The sequence below is a fragment of the Limanda limanda genome, chromosome 22 (genome assembly GCF_963576545.1).
Source record: "Limanda limanda chromosome 22, fLimLim1.1, whole genome shotgun sequence".
Classification (NCBI taxonomy): Eukaryota; Metazoa; Chordata; class Actinopteri; order Pleuronectiformes; family Pleuronectidae; genus Limanda; species Limanda limanda.
The window spans coordinates 8,370,621-8,392,732 of NC_083657.1; the positions used below are offsets into that span (position 1 = coordinate 8,370,621).

General features: G+C 40.7%; 2 protein-coding genes across 3 annotated transcripts in view; both read left to right on the plus strand.

Annotated features, from left to right (window-relative positions):
• Nucleotides 1-4,450: 4,450 nt before the first annotated feature.
• LOC132996081 (doublesex- and mab-3-related transcription factor A1-like) lies at nucleotides 4,451-6,090 on the plus strand. The gene is made up of 2 exons (XM_061066398.1): nucleotides 4,451-4,907; nucleotides 5,324-6,090. The coding sequence occupies exons 1-2, from the start codon at nucleotides 4,451-4,453 to the stop codon at nucleotides 6,088-6,090; spliced, it is 1,224 nt and encodes a 407-aa protein (XP_060922381.1).
• Nucleotides 6,091-8,655: 2,565 nt separating this feature from the next.
• LOC132995801 (glucosidase 2 subunit beta-like) overlaps nucleotides 8,656-22,112 on the plus strand; it is a 110,614-nt gene continuing 97,157 nt past the window's right edge. For both annotated transcript variants that reach the window (XM_061065999.1, XM_061066000.1), the window contains exons 1-6: nucleotides 8,656-8,854; nucleotides 9,199-9,315; nucleotides 11,535-11,630; nucleotides 14,079-14,136; nucleotides 15,068-15,185; nucleotides 19,875-20,004. In XM_061065999.1, coding sequence (XP_060921982.1) covers nucleotides 8,773-8,854; nucleotides 9,199-9,315; nucleotides 11,535-11,630; nucleotides 14,079-14,136; nucleotides 15,068-15,185; nucleotides 19,875-20,004 — 601 coding nt within the window. In that variant the 5' untranslated portion in view covers nucleotides 8,656-8,772. The remainder of the gene's footprint in view (nucleotides 8,855-9,198; nucleotides 9,316-11,534; nucleotides 11,631-14,078; nucleotides 14,137-15,067; nucleotides 15,186-19,874; nucleotides 20,005-22,112) is intronic.

The window sequence follows — 22,112 nt, forward strand, 5'->3', positions numbered from 1 at the left end:
TAGATGCATGGTGTTGATGCAGATGTAATATGCATGATTAAAACAGGTACACACAGGGGTGCGCACACAACCCACCCACCAACTCCCACACACACACACATACACACACACACACGTCCACACACAGTGCTCATGAGCAAACTTGGCTGTCTTCGGCCCAGCATTGTTCACTGGCGCTGAGGCATCCCCGGGCTAAGTGAGGGGCCCTGATGGATACCTACCAGACTCAGACCACCAGTAAAGGTGTGAGAGGAGGAGAAAGAGAGTAAATGGAGGAATATTGAATAGGGGACGAGAAGATGGCAGAAGATTGGAGAGATTGGAGAAATGGAGAGGCAGGAAAACGGAGGAAAAAAATATCTATTGTCCCATTTACTGAAATGCACAGGTGTGTGCGAGGGTAATATGGATGCTTCCCCTCTGTGCATGGCCCGTGAAACAAGATGCCAGTCGTCTCCTTATGGGAAACACACTCGACTATATGAATGTGGCCCCCACATTTTCACCCACCTATAGTAGAATTATCAATCTAAAAGGTCCTATGCTTATAAGTTAAATTAATATTTCCACACGAAAAAAACTCCCATTCAGTTAAAGGCTATGTCAATTTTTGGTCATAGCATTCTTTTTTTAATCAAATAGAATACTTTAGTTACAAGAGGATTGCTAAAAACTGCAATATTTCCTTAAAATTGTAAAAAGTATCAAATTGCACACATGGAAATATCAATCAAACTGAAGGAAGTTTTAATATAATTACTGTAGATATATATTAATTGTGAAATATAAATGCAGTAAAGGCCTATTTGAGTAAATTACTTTCAATTTATGCTTATAAAAGCAAATGTCATCGGAAATGCAAAGTAACTCATTGACCAAATCTCACCTTTTCGTCAAATGTCTCAACGATTTTATTTTGAAACGAAACACATTTCAATGCCATTTTTTTTCAAAGGAATTTTCAGAAACTTGCATAAGAATCTTTCCATATGATGCTGGCAAAGTCGCCACTTATGCCCCGGGCGATGTAAACAGAGAAACCCGGTCCAACAGAACGGTGACAATCAACATCCCAGGGCACCAAAATAAAAACATAATCATAAAAGATCCACTAAAAGCAAAGTCGCTTGTTGAAACTCCGCTGAGGCTTTTTCTTTTTATCCCTGTAGCTTTAACACATCAAAGCGTCAGTGACATAACAGTGCAACGGCGCGGGGAGAAAGTTACATTCACATAAATACATGTTTCTGTTTTCAACCGCAACAACCGGTGCGACCGGCTGGCCGTCATTGGTGGCCGCTCGGGCGTCACCAGTGAAGTGGAGGCTACTGTGTGGCACTTGACTGACAAGGGTGTGAAGTGACAGATGAGAAAGCAAACACACAAAGGTCAAGACCCTCCGCGTACTGGAAGAAAGGGGGAATCGGTGGTAACGTGAGAGCCGTATATTCAGAAACAATGCTGCATTCGTGAAACTGGAGACGCTGCAATGTTTCCATGTCCAAGTCGAGTCATGAGAGCGTCGGAGACAATAACGTGATCTGATTTTCACGCATTGTGCGACAGAAAACTTGTAAATGCTCAGAAACATCCAAAACAACAAATATATTGATTTTAAAGACACCATATGAGAAAATCATGTGTCCAGATGTCATGATTTATAATTGAATGACTCTTCCTCTCTGCTTCACCTTCTCACCTGTCCTCGCTCTCTCCCTCCCTCCCTTCATCTCTCTGACAGTGGGAGACATAATCAGGTTTTGTGAGATTTTGTGAGTAGATTAGCAGCCACCTTGTGTCAGATAAGAAGCTGCACTGATAAAGCCCTGTCCTCTGGGGCGCATGGCTGTGATGAAACACCATATCTGACGTGAGCAGATCTGTTAAGAACACAATTAAGACAGTGTCTGGCCATATCTACTCGTACTGCTCTTATTCCTGATAATCCCTCCGTTCTGTGTTGGGGGTGAGGTTGGAAGAAAAGACTTAAAAATCTATCCTCCATGTAAACCGTGTAACAAGACAAATGTTTTTTTTTGCCAAAGATAGCAGTAGTTTGTTCTACTTTTCCTGTGGATTAGTTTATGATCAACTGGCACACATTAGTTGAGAAATCACCTTTTCAACTGAAGGCACTTTAGGCAAGTGGCCTGACTTGGCCGTGTGATTCTATGATCCAGAAGCAAACACAATAGCCAGTAAATGAGTAAATATATCACTGAAGCTTTTATCAATGATCCAATTTATACAGGCTTAACCAAAAAGCAGTTTTTGTCTTGCTTTCACAATATGAATCTAAGTTTAACTTCAATATACAGAGGAACTCATATGTACTATGCTGTTTCCAAAAAGCTGCAACTGGTCTGTATAAATCCAGGAGCAGAGCAGCTTAAGGTGCCTGGATAAACTTGCCAGCCACAAAAATCCAAACCTCAAATTCCCCTTCACAGTGGATGAAGTGATAAAAGCTGCATGTACGTCCACGCTGCATCTGCATCACTGGCATTTATTTATGTTTTAAGCGAACGCTCTCCGTGTTGATGGATGCACGCTCCGATTACTTTCACGTCCTGCCTAGCTGGAGTGAGTCTGTACCAACCCCTATCTATCCAGGGAGGCCCGTAACTTCAGGTGCATCTTTCTGTGAATCTCAAACTTTTCTAAAAGTCATCATCGGGATGCTTTTGTTACGACACACACAAGACCGGGGATTGTTTTTCTGCACAATATGCATTTTGCACTTTGGCAATGTGCATATTACATCTTCCCCCTGCTGCAAACTAGGGAGGCACAGGGCTGCTGATAAGATCCACCACTTAGGGAACGATGGAGCAGGCGTCTGTGCAAAGAAGAGGGGGGGGGGGGAAGTAGCACCACTCACTCATTAGGTTTGATTTCCAGAACAGCAAGCTTCTTTTATCAGCAAGTTGAAATACCTCCCAGTCTGAGTAATGACATCAATGCCCAATAATATCTGTATCAAATCAATCATTCAAGCATTGAACTCAAAGTCTTTTTTCTGGCCTGTGTTGTAGCACACGTTCCCCAGCGATGCCCTTCAGAGAATCATTATCTCAGTAAAACGCCACGAGGGGCTCGAGTGCTTCCACACACAACCTCTTTAACCCGCATTCATTATTCAGGGGGAATCTAGTGGAGGCTGATCTACAGGGAGAGCGGGAGAAGCCACTGATGTCTTGCTCTTACAACTAAAGATGAACAGGGGATGTCTAAATGCTAAGAATTCCACTAGTATTAACATTTCATTTATTGTTTTGGAGTTTGCCTGCACGTATACAGTACAATACAAGTACAATAGACAATGATGTGATCTGCTCTGCTGTTTAAACGTTTTACTTGAAATGAAACTGAACTCTTTTAGCTTCTGTTATTCATCTGTATTTATAGTATTCTCTCCTCTTTGTATTTCATTTCTGTTGATATAGAATAGGGATGTTTTTGCAATATTTGAGTGTGGGTTTAAGCCATTATGGTTAACACCTCAAAACTTAACTTAACTTAACTTGTTTAAATCTATTAATACAGTTGTATATTGGATGCTTAGACTGAACAAAACGTTGTGTATTGCCATGTACAGTGAATATAAGAATGGCTGAGACACTATGTATTATTGTATAAACGGCTAACAATGGTTCAGTTATGTGTTTCCCTTGGTGATTGCCCCCGTGCTTGTCACATTATGCCCGAGTTGTTGTAATAACGGTAAGACAATCTGCCACATGCAACCGGATCCCAATTGAATGGCGAGAAATGAATGAAACATGTGACAAGGTGTGATTAGTTATCTTCCAATCATTGTTTGTTGACAGATGGGTCCTTTGTCGAGGTAATTTGTTCAACAGAATAACCAGGTAGATAATTACCTGTTTGCTTCTGTGGCTGTTAGGGGCCCATTGTTTTGTTAAAAACATCCTAACAGGGAATATTCATTGTTCAGTACAGGGGAAAACCAGAGGGGGTCATTGTATGTAGCTGTCCTGAGGCCACATGATTTTCTTTACTTGACGTTCCTTCCCTGCATTTGCATATGCATATTAAATCTCTGTCAATCCTGCAGCAATGATATTCCAGCAGCCACCAGATTCCACTTTTTTAAGTGGAATTAAATATCATCCAGTTTTAGCAGGCCTCACTTCCCCCCCCCCCCTCCAAACCGCAGCTGCGTCTATAGGTTCCACTGCATCAGATTAGACCACTATTCACCCGGGATGCAAATAAACAGGATAGGGTTTTAAGAGGCTGCAGCGGAAAGGGGTGTGACGAGGGTGTTGTATTTCACGTCAAACCACCTGGAGAGGAGACACTTAAGGCTCGCTGTTGCACGGTGCCAGCGGCAGTAGAGACTCCACTCACACACAGAGGGGCCACATCACTTGAATGACTTCACCTGAATAACTGTATTGGAAGGAAGACTGTGCTCCCTCAGGCAATGGAGAGCAGACTCAGACCGCTCGGCCTCGGTGGCATGCAGGTGCCTCCTTCCCTCCTGCGCCCTCCGCCTCTCTTCCTCCGGGCCTGCAACCCCATGATGGAGAGGGGATACCCGCGCACCCCGAAGTGTGCCAGATGCAGGAACCACGGCGTGGTGTCCGCGCTCAAGGGCCACAAGCGATTCTGCAGATGGAGAGACTGCGTGTGCGCAAAGTGCACGCTGATAGCGGAGAGGCAGCGGGTGATGGCTGCTCAGGTGGCTCTGAGGAGACAGCAGGCCCAGGAGGAGAGCGAGGCCCGGGAGATGAGGATCATGTACTCCGGGCCAGGGCTCGGAGGAGGGGAACCGGGGATCCCTCAGGGGTCACATGTGGGCCCCGGGGTGCCGGCAACCACCAGCCACACTCCAACAGCTCCCAGTTTTGATGCTTTTGGAAGAGAGAACCATAAGGATGGTGAGTTGAAATAAAAGTGTCTATTGTGAGTTCCGTCATGTTGTATTATCACAATTTGGATGCATATTCCCAATTATGTGTTACTACATTTGGTTTATTTGCACAACACCAATTAGGCGATTTTGATTATGGAAGGTTTCGCTTTGTGCGCATTTTACGCATTTACGCATTTTACGAGAGAACCATAAGGATGGTAAGTCGAAATAAAAAGTGTTTATTGTGAGTTCCATCATGTTGTTGTATCACAATTTGGATGTATATTCCCAATTATGTGTTACTACATTTGGTGTATATGCACAAGCGATTTTGATTATGGAAGGTTTCGCTTTGTGCGCATTTTACGCACGGTTTGGATGCAACCATAAACATGCAAACATGACTTTAAACTAAATGTTTCTCTCTCATGTGCATTTCAGATGACAAACTGAGCAAGTACCACTTTTACAACGGATTCATGGGTCGACACCTCTTTGCATCCCCCCACTCCACACAGCTGCACTCCCCAAGTGCCAAGAAGGAGTTGTCTCCCGGCAAAGACACCGAGGACAGTGCGAGTCCATCCCCGGTGTTCGATCAGGGCTCAGACCACACGGAGAGCCCCCCGAGGTCGATCTCCTCCTCGGACCCCGAGTCAGGGAGCGAGACGGACAAACCCCGGGACACATACCCGAGCCTGGAGCGCGACCCCACCGACATCATGGCTAAGATTTTCCCGCATCAGAAGCGGGACACGCTGGAGTCTATGGTGAGAACGTGCAAAGGTGACATTGTCAAATCCATCGAGCTGGTGTTGAGCTCCAAAGAGAACAAGATCGACTCAGACAGCTCGTCTGTGTCTAACCACCCAAACGGGCTCAGGCCTCCTGTGGCACTGCCCGGAGCTCTCGGTGCGCTGGGGAACAAATCCGCCTTCTCCCCGCTCCACATGGCACCGCCGGCCGCCGGGGGAGAGAGCCTGTACGGCCTCAGTCCTCGCCTCGGCCTCAGCCCTTTACGGCTGGCCTACTCCTCTGCAGGCTTCATGTCCCCGTACATGTCATCCGGACTGATGCCAATGTTCCCAATGCGTCCGCCCCTGGACTCGTATTCTTTCCCAGGCATGATCCGTGACCTTTCCTACCTGCAGAGCAAAGAGGCTCTGTGCAACACAGGCCTGTACGCACGACTGAACAGCGACAAATGACAGTAATAACTAAAGAGGAACACATGAAAATGGTCATATTTTTTTAGTTTATGATATTGTAAAGTGTCTTTCTGATTCTCTTCTTTTTACAAGAGCTTCGAACTACAGAAAACTATGCATCCTGACAATTCTGTTTTTATATTGTAAATGTTGTAAAAATGGTTTATTGTTAATAAATTGTTACAAAAATAAAAGGTGCACTTGTTTTATTCTATCTATCTATCTATCTATCTATCTATCTATCTATCTATCTATCTATCTATCTATCTATCTATCTATCTATCTATCTATCTATCTATCTATCTATCTATCTATCTATCTATCTATCTATCTATCTATCTATCTATCTATCTATCTATCTATCTATCTATCTATCTATCTATCTATCTATCTATCTATCTATCTATCTATCTATCTATCTATCTATCTATCTATCTTTCGATCTATCTATCTATCTTTTGAAAATGCATTCATAGCCATAAACAAGTGTAAGTATGGTGGGATCTTACTGCTTTGTCACTGTACTTATAAAGTCCATAAAATACTTTTACTTTCAATACTCTAACTTTATTAAAAAATCAAGTATTTACTTAATTTAACTCAAGTGGAAAAGTTAACGTGGTACTTTTACTTGAGTTTAATTAAGTTAAATGAATGAGTAACTCCTCCATGGTATAAGTACATGTTTTTCTCCTTCAAGCATATATTTACACAAGGGAGAAAGTCACAATACTCTTTGTAAACACAAAATAACCTTAATGTGCACAATCAAAGCTGAGATACAGTGGGAGCGATTGGCCCTTTAAGTTTTGGGAAGAAGCGTAAAGATTGATGCCCACGAATCAGGCATCAAACCTTTGAGTCACCCATTTACAGCCTGTATAACACAGAGTGGCATGTTCCGATGAGGTAAATGAGGATTTAACCTTGCTTCACAGTATTTGTTTCAGTTAGTGAAGGAATATGAGGTCGAATGTCAGAATTGAAGTGTCGCAATGAAGCAAATGAGCAGAATGTTACATAGTGAGTAAAGGTCAAAGAGCTGAAATGTTGCTTTATTGCGAAATAAACAGAACGTTGGAACGACATGTCACTGGTGATGACTGGTTGTAAGGGAAACTTTCTATCAAAATAAATCCTGTTGAGGTTGTCATGGGACAAGTCTGCTTTCTGTCCCCGGATTGACAACCAAACACGGAGGAGCAGCGCTTGCTTGTCATGCTCCACAAAATAGTTTCACATTTCTAAACATGGCACTGTTAATTTCATTATTTTATTTGTTATCTTTCTTTACTCTCTTTGTAACTCTTTCTTAGTTTCCTTTATTAGTCCCACAATGGGTAAATTTGCAATATTACAGCAGCTAGAGTCAACACATGGGCATCAGTTAGTAATGAGTAACATGCAATACTTAAGTGTAAGGATAATAATACTTAAGGAACTGTAAGGAATATAAAAAATATAGGGAAATACGAATGGAATAAAAACTAATATATACAGTGTATAAACAAGAAACATGTGCAGTGTGAGGATGTTGCACAGTTGAGAGAGTCAAAACAAGATTTGGTGACAGTGTGACTTAATAAACGCATTTCATACACTAGTAAATAAATAAATATATTTATTCTGCGACACAAATCATTAAAAAATAGTTTTAAAATCTTTATATATACTGTACTATTTTTATATAATGTCTAACAATAACATTACCATCATATTATCAGTACTATTACCATCATCTTGCCACTGCACCTTATCTACCTATTTATCTTGTGTTTCTGTTTTTATTCTTTCTACCTCAATATTTTGTATTTTATTCTATTGTATTGTATTTTATTGTATTCAAATATACCGGCTGCTATGGCGACTTAATTTCCCTTCGGGGATGAATAAAGTACTCTATCTATCTATCTATCTATCTATCTATCTATCTATCTATCTATCTATCTATCTATCTATCTATCTATCTATCTATCTATCTATCTATCTATCTATCTATCTATCTATCTATCTATCTATCTATCTATCTATCTATCTATCTATCTATCTATCTATCTATCTATCTATCTATCTATCTATCTATCTATCTATTTTTGATTCTTTTCTTTTGACAAGAGCTTCGAACTACAGAAAACTATGCATTCTGACAATTCGGTTTTTATATTGTAAATGTTGTAAAAATGGTTTAATTCTTAATAAATTGTTACAAAAATAAAAAGTGCACTTGTTTTATTCTATCTATCTATCTATCTATCTATCTATCTATCTATCTATCTATCTATCTATCTATCTATCTATCTATCTATCTATCTATCTATCTATCTATCTATCTATCTATCTATCTATCTATCTATCTATCTATCTATCTATCTATCTATCTATCTATCTATCTATCTATCTATCTATCTATCTATCTATCTATCTATCTATCTATCTATCTATCTATCTATCTATCTATCTTATTTGCCTCAGAAGCCTTTCTCACTCGTGATTGGTCGAGGGGGGACCTCGCCAGCAGCCAACCGAACGTCCCCCTGACGCCATGTGACCGCATGTTTCAGGAAGTCGTGGACTCGACCAGATTTAAATGTCTTAGCCGTCGCGCCTTGAGTTTTAAACCCGTTTCCAGCGGGTTGTGAGTCGAGGACGGAGGGAAGCCGTTCGCAGCTCTTGTCCCCGGACATGCGGGTCCACGTCGTGGTCGCTGCCATGCTGTGGTGTGTCCTCGCCGAGTCGCGGAAGATAAGAGGGATTTCCTCGTCCTGTGAGTCCCTCGTCCTCTGTGTGTGTGTTAGCTTCAAGCTAACGAGCTCCTCTCCTCTAATGTGTGGACAAGATGCTGCAGGGTCCTCCCACACGAGTGACAGCACAGACACCAAGATGCACAAGCCCACGAAGTCACTGTCAAGGCTTAATGAATACGAATTAGTAATAAAAGTTGTGCACAGGATAGAAAGTTTGTTCAGCACTTTCATCAAGCTAGCTCCAGGTGTCCCCCCAGACCCTCCTCCTGTACCTCTGAGCTTTTATATAAATGATAAAAAAACATCACATTTGTTTGGTTATTGTGTTGCCGCAGTGTGTAATGTTTTTCTCATTGTGTGGCAGATAAACGCTTCTACAGGGAGAGGAAGTCGTTTCTGTGCATCGACGGATCCAACGTCATCCCCTTCGAGCAGGTGAACGATGATTACTGCGACTGTGAAGATGGCTCCGATGAACCAGGTAATAACACAGACCTGTGGGGCCAGTCAGTGTCTGTTTACCACTGTTTAAAACTGTGTTAATAAAAAACTAAAGTGTTGTGTGTTGTGTTTGATTCCCGACTACATTTTGAAGCCTTTTAATACTTGTTACGCTAACCTACCTAAGAAATAAAGCCATAAACAAAACCTCTCTTTCATTTTCTGACCAAGAAAAGCTTAATCATGCCTCTTTATTCTCACACCAATAGGCTACAGCCATGTGACTGTTTCGGCTACTTGCACAGTACAGTGTTTTAGTTTGAAAATGGCATTCTCCAAAGTCTCCACAGTGAAGTGTGGATGCCACGTGTATCCACAGCAGAGTGGATGTGCTTTCAAATGAAAACATCATAGTGTGGATGGAGCCTTAGACCAGGGGTTTTCAACCGGGGGTCCGCGAAATTCGCTTTGATATTTCGACACATTTCCAGATTACTCTTTTATATCGTGAAAAATATATATAATAAGAAAAATATGTCTAAAATAATATAAAGGTGCTGGTGATCATGAGGTTAAACTTAAGTAGGCCTCAATTGTTTGTGTTATATTGTATGATTATCATTTGTGACATATTACTGCATTACTTTGTCATCTTCCCTCTTCAGTTGTAGCCCCAGTTTATGTTGATTGTTATTGATCACTGTTACTTTAACATTCTCTCAACATGTCAGCTACATGTCTGTACATTTAAGTCATGCACATTATATATTGATGTTCATATGGTTCTGAGATGCAGTACAATTACAAACTGCATTTTAATTTTGTTTCCGATTCTTAAGCTCTGAAAATCAACCGTTTTTGTTGTTTTTACACAGATTTTTCTAGATTTGTTTGAGGTTTTTAGGTAGATATAGATTTGTTTGAGGTTTTTAAATAAAACCAACATGGAAAACCAAATGTTAAAACTTCCTTCTATCCACATGCACAGACGCACACACACGTAGGCACGCGCGCTCCAAGGCACATCAGTGGGCTGCGGATTACTTTCTAGTCAGAATGGTGGTCCCTGGGACAAAACCAGTTGAAAACCCCTGCCTTAGACCACTGCAATGCACTGTTTATATGTACCTCAGTGTCTATGCTGCTGCTTACATTGTATCCAACACCAAGCATTGGGGCCCATATCTGTCCAAATCTTGTCTCCATTCATCGGTATGATTTTGAGATTCACTTAACTTTTAAAGCTCAGCACGGTCTGGCCCCCAGCTGCATAACACACCCATTAACTCCAAGCAGAAATCAAAGATCTTCCAACCAGCACTTGTTGGTATAGTTTCAGTCAAGGCTGGTAAGTGTGACTGAGCTCTTGCCATCCGGACCCCGAGGCTCTGGAACTCCTTCCCTGTAGAGAGTGGACTTGTCAGCAATTTTTTCCACAATTTCCAAGAATTTTGTAATGCACTTTGTTACCTTGTTTAGATAAGTGCGATAATAATACATTTTTATTATTGTTATTATCCTTATTTGACTTGATTTGATATTTCGCGATTACTTTTTAAATATATGCTGTATTTTTGAACTGATTTTCAATGTATTTAAAAATCTAACATAATAGACATGCAAGTTTCCTTATTACTGTACCGTGTACTTTATTTATAATTGTTTTTCAACACATGTTCAAGCTGAAATTCTATCGAGATGAATGTGCTTTATTGCCTGTTTCATAATCAAACACCTGTTTTAAAAGATCTGATTTGTCCATTAAACCTGACTTTTGAGCTCCATATTTAGCATAAGATGGTTTGCAAGCAAGTTGAGTTTATTAATAAAGCACTTTTCACATACAAGAGTCACAAAGTGCAGAACAGGGAAATAAAAATCATAGTTGTTCAAAACCAAAAACACACAGGAAAACAAAGTCCAGTAAAGAGCATTTTGTTTGTCAAATGGACAGTGCAAAAGAAGATAAACAATCCCTTGATCTCACCTTGATATAATTTGAAGTCTGATTTCCACAGAAAAAAATCACAAAATTCACTAAACATAACAAGAAAATCACAAAACAGTGGCCTTTTTAAAGAATCACTTGCTACACGTTGAAGAGAAGATTAGAATTAGGTCATAGTTGCAGTTAAGGGTAGCTCACTTGCAGTTCGACTCTTGCTGTGTTGGAAAAACTGTAGCTCCTATACCATGTATGATAAAAAGGTTTTTTATTTATACCATGCAATGCTGACCTCAGCTTCTGGTCCCATGTAGGAACGTCAGCTTGTCCTCGTGGCCGATTCTACTGCACCAATCTGGGTTTCCGCCCACACTACATCCCATCGTCAAGAGTCAATGATGGCATCTGTGGTAAGAACGTTTATATTGGTTTGTAGCAGATTAAATAATTATATGACGCACATGGTGGAGGCAATGACGGCTCATCGCCTCTTTCACTAACTGGCAACACCTGTTGCCATCTCAGCCACAATTTCCCCTTGTCTCCATTTAAGCAGCATTAAACATTGATTGGAGTTGAGTTCGAAGAGACTGAAGTAAGAGATGTAAACTTATAGAAAAGTAACGGCTGTAACATGATCACTGTTGCATTTTGTAGTATTTTTATTCTTCTTTTAAACCAAAATTATATGTAGGTTTTTTAAGTGAATCTGCTAAAAAGGTGATTGCCTCCTATTCCCATTACCAGTTGAGGAGTTTCAGTTTTTGACTCAACGCCACAAACAAACCTAAATGACTGTTGCCTTGCAACTTTGCGTGTTCACATCATGTCACGTTTCCATCTCTGCTGATAAAACCTTGTGTCTACTGCGGCGTCATTTAACCCAGCAGTGAATGCCGATTCTGTCTATTCCATTCAAGATGTTGCTGGGTTTTAATGTTTTGTTTTGACCAGTTGAAAAAGGGGCTTTACTAACCCTGTTGCCCAGCTTTTAAAGTTGTCTACTTGCAAAGGGAAAGGAGTAACCTGCAGATACACGATAATTGTAACACAAACGGGCATGTACACACTCATTTCCATCCCTTTCCTTTCCTTGAAAAACATCCTGTTCTATTCCTCAAGGCTTTTTGCTCTTGTAAAATCTGCCACATTCTGAGCCTAATCAGGTAGTTATTCAGCCCCTCTTCTCCTCCACTTTTGTTCTCCAGTCGCTTTCCACTTCGAATAAAATCAATACATCCCTTTGTCGACACGGCCTCTCTCTGTCACCAGCTTTCTCAGCAGCATTGAAGAGTGAAAGAACATGAAGGGGAATGTTCCACAAAGCCCTCTTCTTGCCTTCCCTCCCTCTTTTATTCAACTCCCACTTGTCTTCTCATACCTTGCCTGCCCTGAATGGAGCCACTTAATAGCTAACGTGTCGTTGCGTTTCCTCGTCAACTGGTCTGTTGAGAGGTTTTTCGCCGACCTCCTTTTCTGGGCTGTAAATGCTCTCGTTTCCCGCGGTCACCGACGGGGTTCTGGATAATTGAGAAGTTTCACACTGTGCCCACTCTCTTGGGTTAAAACATTTGAGATGAAGCCAGATCTGAGCACTTACAAAATACCATGCAGCTGATCTTATAAATGACTGATCTCAAGAGACCCTCTCTGAAGCGCAGAGAGAGATATCATGCAGAAACCAAGATCAAATCTCTGGCTTTGAGGATGAAAAGTGACTGGATAGATCATCATTATCTCACTGAAGAGAAAACAGATGTGTCAGTTTTATTAGTGGAAGGCAATTAATGCGATTCAGGAACATAGGCACTTTAATGACTCTGGAAGGCTCTTGCTGCCGATACAAACATTTAACTCAAATTCCACCACACGTTATTGTTTTATGCAATCATGTGATCTTTTTAGGGCTGTAACTATAATTTTCATATCAATTAAAGGAATTGTTTCATGTTTAAAGGGATAGTTAATTTCTATATTGCTGAGAGTTGAATGAGAAACACGTGTCCCATGTGTAGCTTAGCACAAATACTGGAAACAAGGGGAAACTGCTAGCCTGGCTCTTGCTGTTTTTTGTATGGATTAACAACATATAACATGTTGATTTGTGGAGGATTTCAAAGGGCAGACATGTTTCCAGACTTTGTGCTAGACTAACTTGCGCTCGGCTTCAGTAGCTTCATATTTACTGTACAAAGATGAGAGTGGAATAAAGAAAAACTTAAAAACCAAATTATCAGTGATATGCCTAAAAAATACCTGAAAATAATGATGAGCAACAAAAGACTATTCAACAAATCATTATTTATTCTTAGTTGTGTTTTATAGTGTATTGCTAAGCTATTAAATAAAGTGTTGTTTTCAACTTTATTTGCCAAATCATGCACAGATCGAATGTAGAATCATCTCCCAATGGGATCGCTCCATCTGCAACACCCGTCACCATGTTGACGTTCAGGCTCATGCGGATAGTATCGCGCCCATCCTCCAACAAGCCCTTTACTACACATCTGTCATATTTTGTGAAAGTCAACAGGTGTGTAGTTTTATAGTTGGTATCTTGCACAGTTATGATGCTAATGCAGGGATACAAATCTGTGCCCACACACACAAACACCTGCCAAGGTACTCAAAACCCGAAAGTCCTGTGGTAGCTCCTGCCACTAGGTGTCGCCAGGGCCACATTTTGCCATGATGACACACCCACATCTATACACGGACACACACAAGGTGAAAACACCAGCCATGCTGTCGCTGCTGCTAATAAAGACACATTGCTAAGTTCTCCTTGTCGATATGTTGAATTCTCTTCTATCGTCTTGTATGTGCGTTGAATTTGTTTCTCCCGTGTCTCTCACCAGATTGCTGCGACGCCTCAGATGAATACAACAGCCACGCTCGCTGCCAGAACACTTGCTGGTCAGTTGAAAACTAAGAATCAATACTTGATACATTTTCACAATAGAGGTCCATGCATGGCTGAAAGAATAAACCCTCATCCAATCCATTCACTGTAGGGATATGTAAAAGATGCCTCTAAGAGCAATTTCATATTTCCCTTTTTCCAATTTGACTTTAAACATAAGGCCGTTTATCACAGCATCAGCGTGACAGACTCTTCACTTGCTGTAGCCCATGTTTTATTCAGTGTGCCACCAGGGGGCATAGTGTCACTGTGATTTAAAAACTTCATGTGGTTCTGACAGTCTCTTGTAATGTCGAGTAAATGCATCACAGTATTGTTTTGAAGAGTTCATCCGTGATAAAGACTTTTTCCCCCGCCGTAAATCGTTCTCTCAACAACCCAGTCCAGAGGATCCGGGGGTGTTTTTCATGCAGAAAATTTAGTTTGAGGATTTAAATCATATACTACACAGATCGTTGGCTGTGAATAAAAGTACTTACAAGAACTCAAGACTCCTGCCAGCTCGTATTCATCATCTTCTCCGAGCGTCACAGCGAACATTGACCATACTGGGATACCGAAATGTAGCCCGCTGTGTAAATGTAACTTCTAATACAGTAACCCACATCTTTTGTTGACAGTCCTCCCATTATTTTATTTGCTGCCGTTTGCCTCACAACCACATATATAAGCAGGGTATATCTCATTATGTTTTCACGAGGTCCATACTCTTATTGTGTTTGCCAGACTTAAAAAACAATTTGGTTCAGCCACAGAGCATCAGCCCCCGTCTTATTTACTTTTCTATTTTCCCATTTGGATTCCTGCCGTATTGCAGGCCCTTAAAAATTGGATCGCGCCATCTCAATGGTCATAGCAGGGGTGGCCGACGTTTTTCTCAGTAATGATGGGTCTGTGCCTCCTCTCTCGCTCGCTCTCCTCCAGGAATCTGGGACAGAGAGAGAGAGCGTACGTGGAGGGCCAGATGAGGACCTTGGACGAGGGTCTGCTACTCAAGCAGCAGCTGATTGAGGAGGGAGTGCTGCTCTGGAGGGAGAAGCAGGTACACTGTATTCTACTGAAGTAACTACTACCATCCAGCATGCAGTAGAAGTAGTAGTAGTAGTAGTCGTAGTAGTAGTAGTAGAAGTAGAAGTAGTAGTAATAATAATAGTATTAGTAACAGGAAATTCATCAGGGCTTTCCATCAAAACCTTTAATCATGTTCCTACCAGTAACAATGTAGTTTAAGCACCATATACATATATTTTTATATATATGGATGTCTATATCAACTTATCTTTCATCAGGATAAAATTGGTAAACTTAAATTAATGGGAAAGTGGGAGTTGCCCGAAGTGGAGAGGTTTATTAGTAAAATACTCAAAATTACTATAAAAGTACTAATATGCAATTTCAAAAAATAATGATGGTAAACTTTACATAGCCTGAAAGTCATCGACAGGTGCTTTACATAAAAAAACTACTGAATGGATTTCCACGATTTGTTTCACTTCCTTTAACATTGCGAGATAGGACGTTTTCAAGATTTTCACAATTTACCCAAGTATTGTCATCCCCATGGTGGTGCTGGGTAAGAGTCAGAGTATCAAAAAAGTAATTTTGACACTTCTGTAAAAACGTTCTCAGAGAACTAGAAAGACTAAAAATGCTGTAATCTTTTGGTTACACGCACCTGTGGCCTGTGTGAAAGTGCTGAGCTGTAGTTGGAGCCCATTGGAGTGAAGTTGTTGAACCCTTGTGCTGTTAACTGTGACACAAAGTTCCACACAGTGTGTTGCCCTGAAATATAATTGTAAGTCTAGTATTTGCTTTTCAGCGTCTGTCCTTACCAGTGTCCTGGCTGTGAGTCTATTATTGTGGTTTGCAAACAAATTATGGAAGTCTGGCTCTAATGTTTTCATAAAAATGCTTCTGCCTCGTGGCTGTTTTGTGTAGATATTGTTTCAATAGATCCAATTAACTTTTCACCTTGGCTACGTGCGCTGCCAGTCAGTATCTGCTGCGTTATTACCTGGCCTGCAAGCTAACACACTTGATTGATAGGGACGTTGAGGTTAATTTGCTTTTATATGCGCCGCGCTCTGAGTATTCCTGGTCTAAATGAGCAGCTTGTGCTCTATGATATTGTTGTGACCAAACATGTTTATGGCACCTGCTGCTACAGGCATCTGCTCCCCAGTTTTTCAGCACCAACCTTAGCCTGCTGTGCCGTTAGTGTTTTGCCCTGTCGACGTGATAAGTTTAGTGGTTTTTCTCGCTCTTAACAACTGTAGAAAACATTTTCCTGCCATTATCGCTTTGTTTTAGTTGATCAATTTATGCCATTTAGAACCGGGCTTCCTCCCATCTTAGCATGAGACGTATGTATCTTATGAATGATTTAAGCTCCTATCCAATCTAGTTTGTACTGTCGTCTATAATCTAGAAAGGTCATCATATCCTTCTCTCAACATCAACTTTGCTTTTTGATTTGATTTTATATTCTTAAGGATGCAGGGGACTTCACTTTATTTACATACACTTGCAAGAAGTAAATGTTTGCAAAGTGAGCGATTTTGGATCGATGTGTTCCTTTAAGAAAAGTAGAAACGACTTCTCAGTTTTTTCCTCCGCTCTCCATTTGCACATTCGCTCCAACAAGCACGAGGCCAAATGAGAAACCGGAGCCCTGGAGTTCGGAGCAAATTAAATTGGTAAATTTGGCAGCCAAGGGTCTCTTAAGATGTTTGTAAGTTGTATTTACTGGTTCACTGGTCTCATTACTTAATGCATTATTGTGCTTTAGGAAATACAAGTTGCCTTCCCGGCCGCTGATGGATGGTCAGAGCTGGCTCACAAACTGCAATTTGCAAGCTAATTTACCTTTTTGTCGAACATTTAGTAATTGAAATCGGTAATTGATCAGACCAGACTATAATCCAATTAAAAATATTTGGCTGGGATTGTAAAGGACTCATTTATAGCTGGAAAATATTACAGACTCCTCTCAATCCTTGTTATTTTTGTGTTGCATGTTTGTGCACTTTAGAAATGATTTTATTTCAATACTGTGAAGCAATTCACAGAAATGTTACTGTCAAAAAGAAAGCGTCAAAAGTGTTTAAAACATGGATGATACAGTTAAAAAGATCCATACTTATTTGACAACAGAGATTTTGACTGAAGGCCATTTTTTTCAGCACACACACATCCACAATCTCTCACTCACTCGCGTCTGATTTACCAGCTGATGGTCTCTGAGTGTGTACCCTGCACTCTTCTCTTTTTTTCCTCCTCCATGTTCTTTTCTTTGGCGGCTGATTGACAGATCGAGGCTGAAGTGTCACCCGGCCCTCCGAGCCCCGCTGCACATTGTGATCCTCTTCCTCTCGCTGTGCCTCTGTTGATATGGCAGGGTTACCTCAGGGGCCTCGTCTCGAAAAACCTTACACAATGACTGGAAGGTGAACTCTTCCCACGGTTCAGGGGTTAAAGAAGGAATCTGCTGTTAAAGGAGCCGCACACTAGAAAACTTTTTAATCAAATTGGAAGTCAAAATGAGCGTAGCATGTCAGCACTGCATGCTCTGGAACCGGCAGAAATGGGAATGTTGCTGTTAATTATAAACAAATTGGTATTCAATACAATCCTCTTTGTGGAGGTTTGTGATTATCTTTCTCTTGATTGGCTCACTCAAAGGTGGATGAAAGGATCTTGTGATGCAATTGGTCTTCAAATGCAGAGTGTGAAGGATGCAGCCCCTGAATGGAGACACATCTAATGTGGAACAGTTGTTCATTAAAACGTCTAGCAACGACTGGATTGATGTTTTATATTTATAAACCAACATTATGCAAAATGTTTCAAACAATGTTCAAGGTAAAACCCAGAGAAATTTATTCAGTCTCAAAAATAAGTACATACAAATCTTTTAAAACAATTCCACACATTCCCTTTAAAATACTGATTATTCTTGAGAATAATTTGTGTTTAAATGCGGTTTTGTCTTTATGAACTTCAGATATTTCAACGCATTTTTCTGAAAATGTGTCCACACACACGTGCATATACTGCTTGTGCATTATTATCTGGTGCCGTGTACATGACTTTAACACACTTTTATATGTTAAGGTTTCTATTCACAGGTAAATATGTTATTGTGCTCTTAAAATGGAGCCCATAAATCACTGCAGCAAACTGAAGGTGGCAAAGCAAAGCAGCGTGCCCTAGAAAGGTAGTCATCCCTGTCCGAACCCGGCAGAATCCATCACTGCATTATGAGAGTCTCTGAGGAGAGATTGGGAGGCACAAACAAGGAGCCACGGCTCTTTCATATTAATTGGTCCATTACAGAGAGTGATGATAGGTTATGCTTGGCTGTCAAAAGCTGTCATTTCTGGTGTGACAACAACAGCTCCTGGCGCAAGTGATTTAAAAAGTGCATTGTGCAGGCCCCGGGTGCTGTCGTTCAGGTTTTTGTGAAAACATGTGCGTGTTCTGGTCTGCAGATAGATTTACATAAAGGTAGATATGCAAAGAAAACATTTTTAGAATATTTATTCGATATCTGAGTCAACAATTGCTTAGTTTCTTCGGGAAACGTCATAATTCTACCAATTATTTGTCTCATAACAGTAAATATCTCTTGTATTAGGAGGTATGTTAATGTGGCTGGAACCGAATATTGTGCCAACAAACTTGCATTGTCATTGTTTAGTTTGTGTGTGCTGTTATGTATATTATATTTTTTCACATTTTATTCCTCTGTTTTATCTCTCTATCTTTAATCAATCTTATTAAATGGATGTTTTCATAGAAGCCCTTCTCGGGACGGGACCTTCTCCATTCTTTCGAAAACAATAACACTCGTGCCATGACTTCAAGTGACCAAGACTGTTGTCTGCTTCCTCCAATTAGGCTTCATACTGAGATGATTCTGTTGTACTTTAAGCTATTTAGTTTGACCAAGAATCGTCTCTGAATACTGATCCTTGTTGTTATAAAGTCATGTTGCTTCTTGAGTAAATCATTTTATTTCCCATTGTGATCAAGAATTAGAAATTCTTCCATATTTCATCAAAGACCTCTGCAGTACGCTGATATGAATTTTTTGTTGTCTTGATCACTTTTTTTGGTCGTATCGTCCAGGCCTAAACAGGAATATTCCAGATTTTATCATGTGATATGGCTAATAAAATCACGATCAAAGTAAAATGAATGAATTTTACCCTCATCTATTACAAGATAATCATTTACTCACTTCTAGGTTAAAAACATGTGTAAATAATATGTGGTAATAGCAAAATAATGTTAAGGATGGGAATGTTTCATTTTTCAACAAGCTCAATTTGAACTTGGACGTTATCCCCTTCTTTGTCACAGTGGGACTCGATGACATGATGTTCAAGCTCTTTTTCACATTTATATAGGTATAGAATTATACAGATGGCGACTCTGTTCAGAACATTTGTAACTACACGGAGATTGAAGAACATGAGTCATAATGCATCAGAGCAGTGTTGGCATGGTTGTGGAGAGGGGGGCTCACTTATACATCTTCTGTGGCATTGGCCCACAAGTAAGAACATTATGTTGTTATTCAAGACAAGTTGTTCACTAGATTAAGTATAATGATTACACCATTTTAGCTGTACGTTTATGAAGTAATACAATTACCTTTATAGACTTCTAAGCTTTGACTCTGCTGTAGCTGTAATGCTGATTGTAGATGTTGTTTGTCTTTCCTCAGGCTCAGCTCAGGGAGCTCCAGCAGGTAGCAGAGGACTTACAGATCAAACTAGAGGAACATCGGAGGAGGAAAAACGAGGCCGACCGATTCAAAGAGCAAACGTTAAAGGCGCTGGGAGCAGGCGACAGCGGTAAGTGTCATGCCGCCTTTAACCTGCCATGATTTGTTTTGAGTCAATTCCAGGCACTTCGCCCAATCCGCAGAATTGCTTCGGTTTGCAGACATTAGGTCGTTGCCACGGAGCTGCCACGGGGCTGCTTCCATTTCATTTCAGCGAAGCCATACGTTTGAACAAAAGTAAATTGACCGCGGAACCTCAGGCCAGATGCACTGGATGGCAAATGTTAGACCTTGAGAAACAGCTGGAAGGTTAAACCCAGATGCCTGCGCCATTGAAATAAATGGGCGAGGAGAGGAGTGCTGAGCAGCAGCATATTACAGTCCCACAGCTCTGCTTTTTACGTTCCTCCAACCATCAGAGAGAAGTTGCTTATGACTCACAGGAAAATTCCCTTATCGCTCCGAGCACAAGCTGGCTCTGCATTTAAGTGGCGCTCAGACTCGCGCGTGTGAATGTGCGGGAAGTTGTGGGGCTGGATGGGGAAATGGACTCAATCATTTTCTGCACTGAGGTCTTTAAGGATTTAGAATCATTACATGTGTGTTGTGTGAGGAGGGGGGCTGGAAACCGGTGGAGTTAAATGAGCTCAAAGTTTTTAGAGTTTTGATTGCTATTGCTGTTCGTAATAAATCTATTAAGCACAAAATGGGAAAGTGAAGAATCAGTAAAGTGTAGTTCCTTTAGTTTCCTAAACTGACAGTTTTGCGTTTCAATATATCAGCTGCACATTTATTCAGAGTGACGGCAGTCGTCTGCTTTTTAATATGTTTGCTATTGGGTTTCACGCGTCCATCTCTGTTGTCATGAAATGTCGGCAATTATCTCGTGTCAAACTGTCCCTCAAGTAAAAGTTTTGATTGCAATAAAGGTCATTTAACTTTGGTGCTTCCTCTGAGCGTGCATCCATCACACCTCCCGCTGTGCGAGCTGACCTTTGTAAGACGTCAGTGGCCCCCCCACGCCTGTCAACCCTTTTCCTTCCATTACTGCTCATCTTCAGGGCTCCACAACCATCAATTTTCAATTCCGTGGTCACGTTGGCGTGTCTTTGTCCATGTTGGCGATCCATCCGGGCTTTTAGTCCGCACTTCTAATGACAGTTTGTATGTGTGTGTGTGGCTGCTCCAGTTGGACATACGGTTCAGAGGCTACTTATCCAACCTTTTTGTTCCCTGCCTGCAGCCTATGACATTACATTTGAATTAATATTAGAATTTTAGTAAATGATCACCATGAATCTGCCAGGTCCGTAACTCCAAAGCTCCTCGATGGGACTTGCTGTTTTTATTTGAGGGAGTAAGCTGACAATACTTTAATGAACATTTTGATTTCATTCCTCGAGTTAAAAAAAAGAGCAGAGATTATTGAGGTGAAATAATCAAGAAAGCATTTTCCCTACTTTTATATTAGAGCCTGAGCTTATTGACCTATAAGCAGTTGAGAATGAATACCTTTTTAATTGCTATTTTCTGGTAAAGTGAAAGGCAGCAGTTTGGGATTGCTTTCAGCACTTCATGAAATTATGGAGTTTCTTATGCTGCTTCTAGACATGCACTGAACTCCCTATATTTTCCTTACATGTTGTGGAGGCACCATATGTGAGAACGCAAATGTCCGAGTCAGTTGCTCCGGACATTTTTCCTTCCATCCCCCCCAAGTAGAATGTCTTGGACAATACACTGCTGTGATCTTCTTTTGTGAAAGGCAAAATTCTGGAAAATGTCTGGCACCACATTTTTTCAGACGTTTTGGCAAGTTAATGTGTGAAAAGTCTATATTCAAACCAACCTGTATTCCTTGCATTATAAGTTAAAAGGATTCCATGTTGTCATAACTCTTCAGAATCATGTGACCTGTTAACTCAGCGTCAGACTCGAGGATCAACAATAAAGAAACCCTTGCTTCCCTGAGACCATTTTTACCCCTGACTAATAGAGGTGCAAGTTGTATACAGTACACATCTCCCACACTATAAACCCTATGAGGCTATGAAGTGATGAGGCTCTAAAGGTTTCTTTAAAGGGGATTCAAACTACACAAGGCCCATGAGGACGAATGTAGAGTTGCTTCAATTAAATACAGGAACATCACAATAAAGAAACATGTTTTTTTTTTCA

Excerpts from the sequence above, each read along its gene's own strand:
- LOC132996081 (XM_061066398.1), top strand. The coding sequence starts at position 4,451 with ATGGAGAGCAGACTCAGACCGCTCGGCCTCGGTGGCATGCAGGTGCCT. Across the intron at positions 4,908-5,323 it reads AAGAGAGAACCATAAGGATG|ATGACAAACTGAGCAAGTAC; the intron begins GTGAGTTGAAAT and ends TGTGCATTTCAG.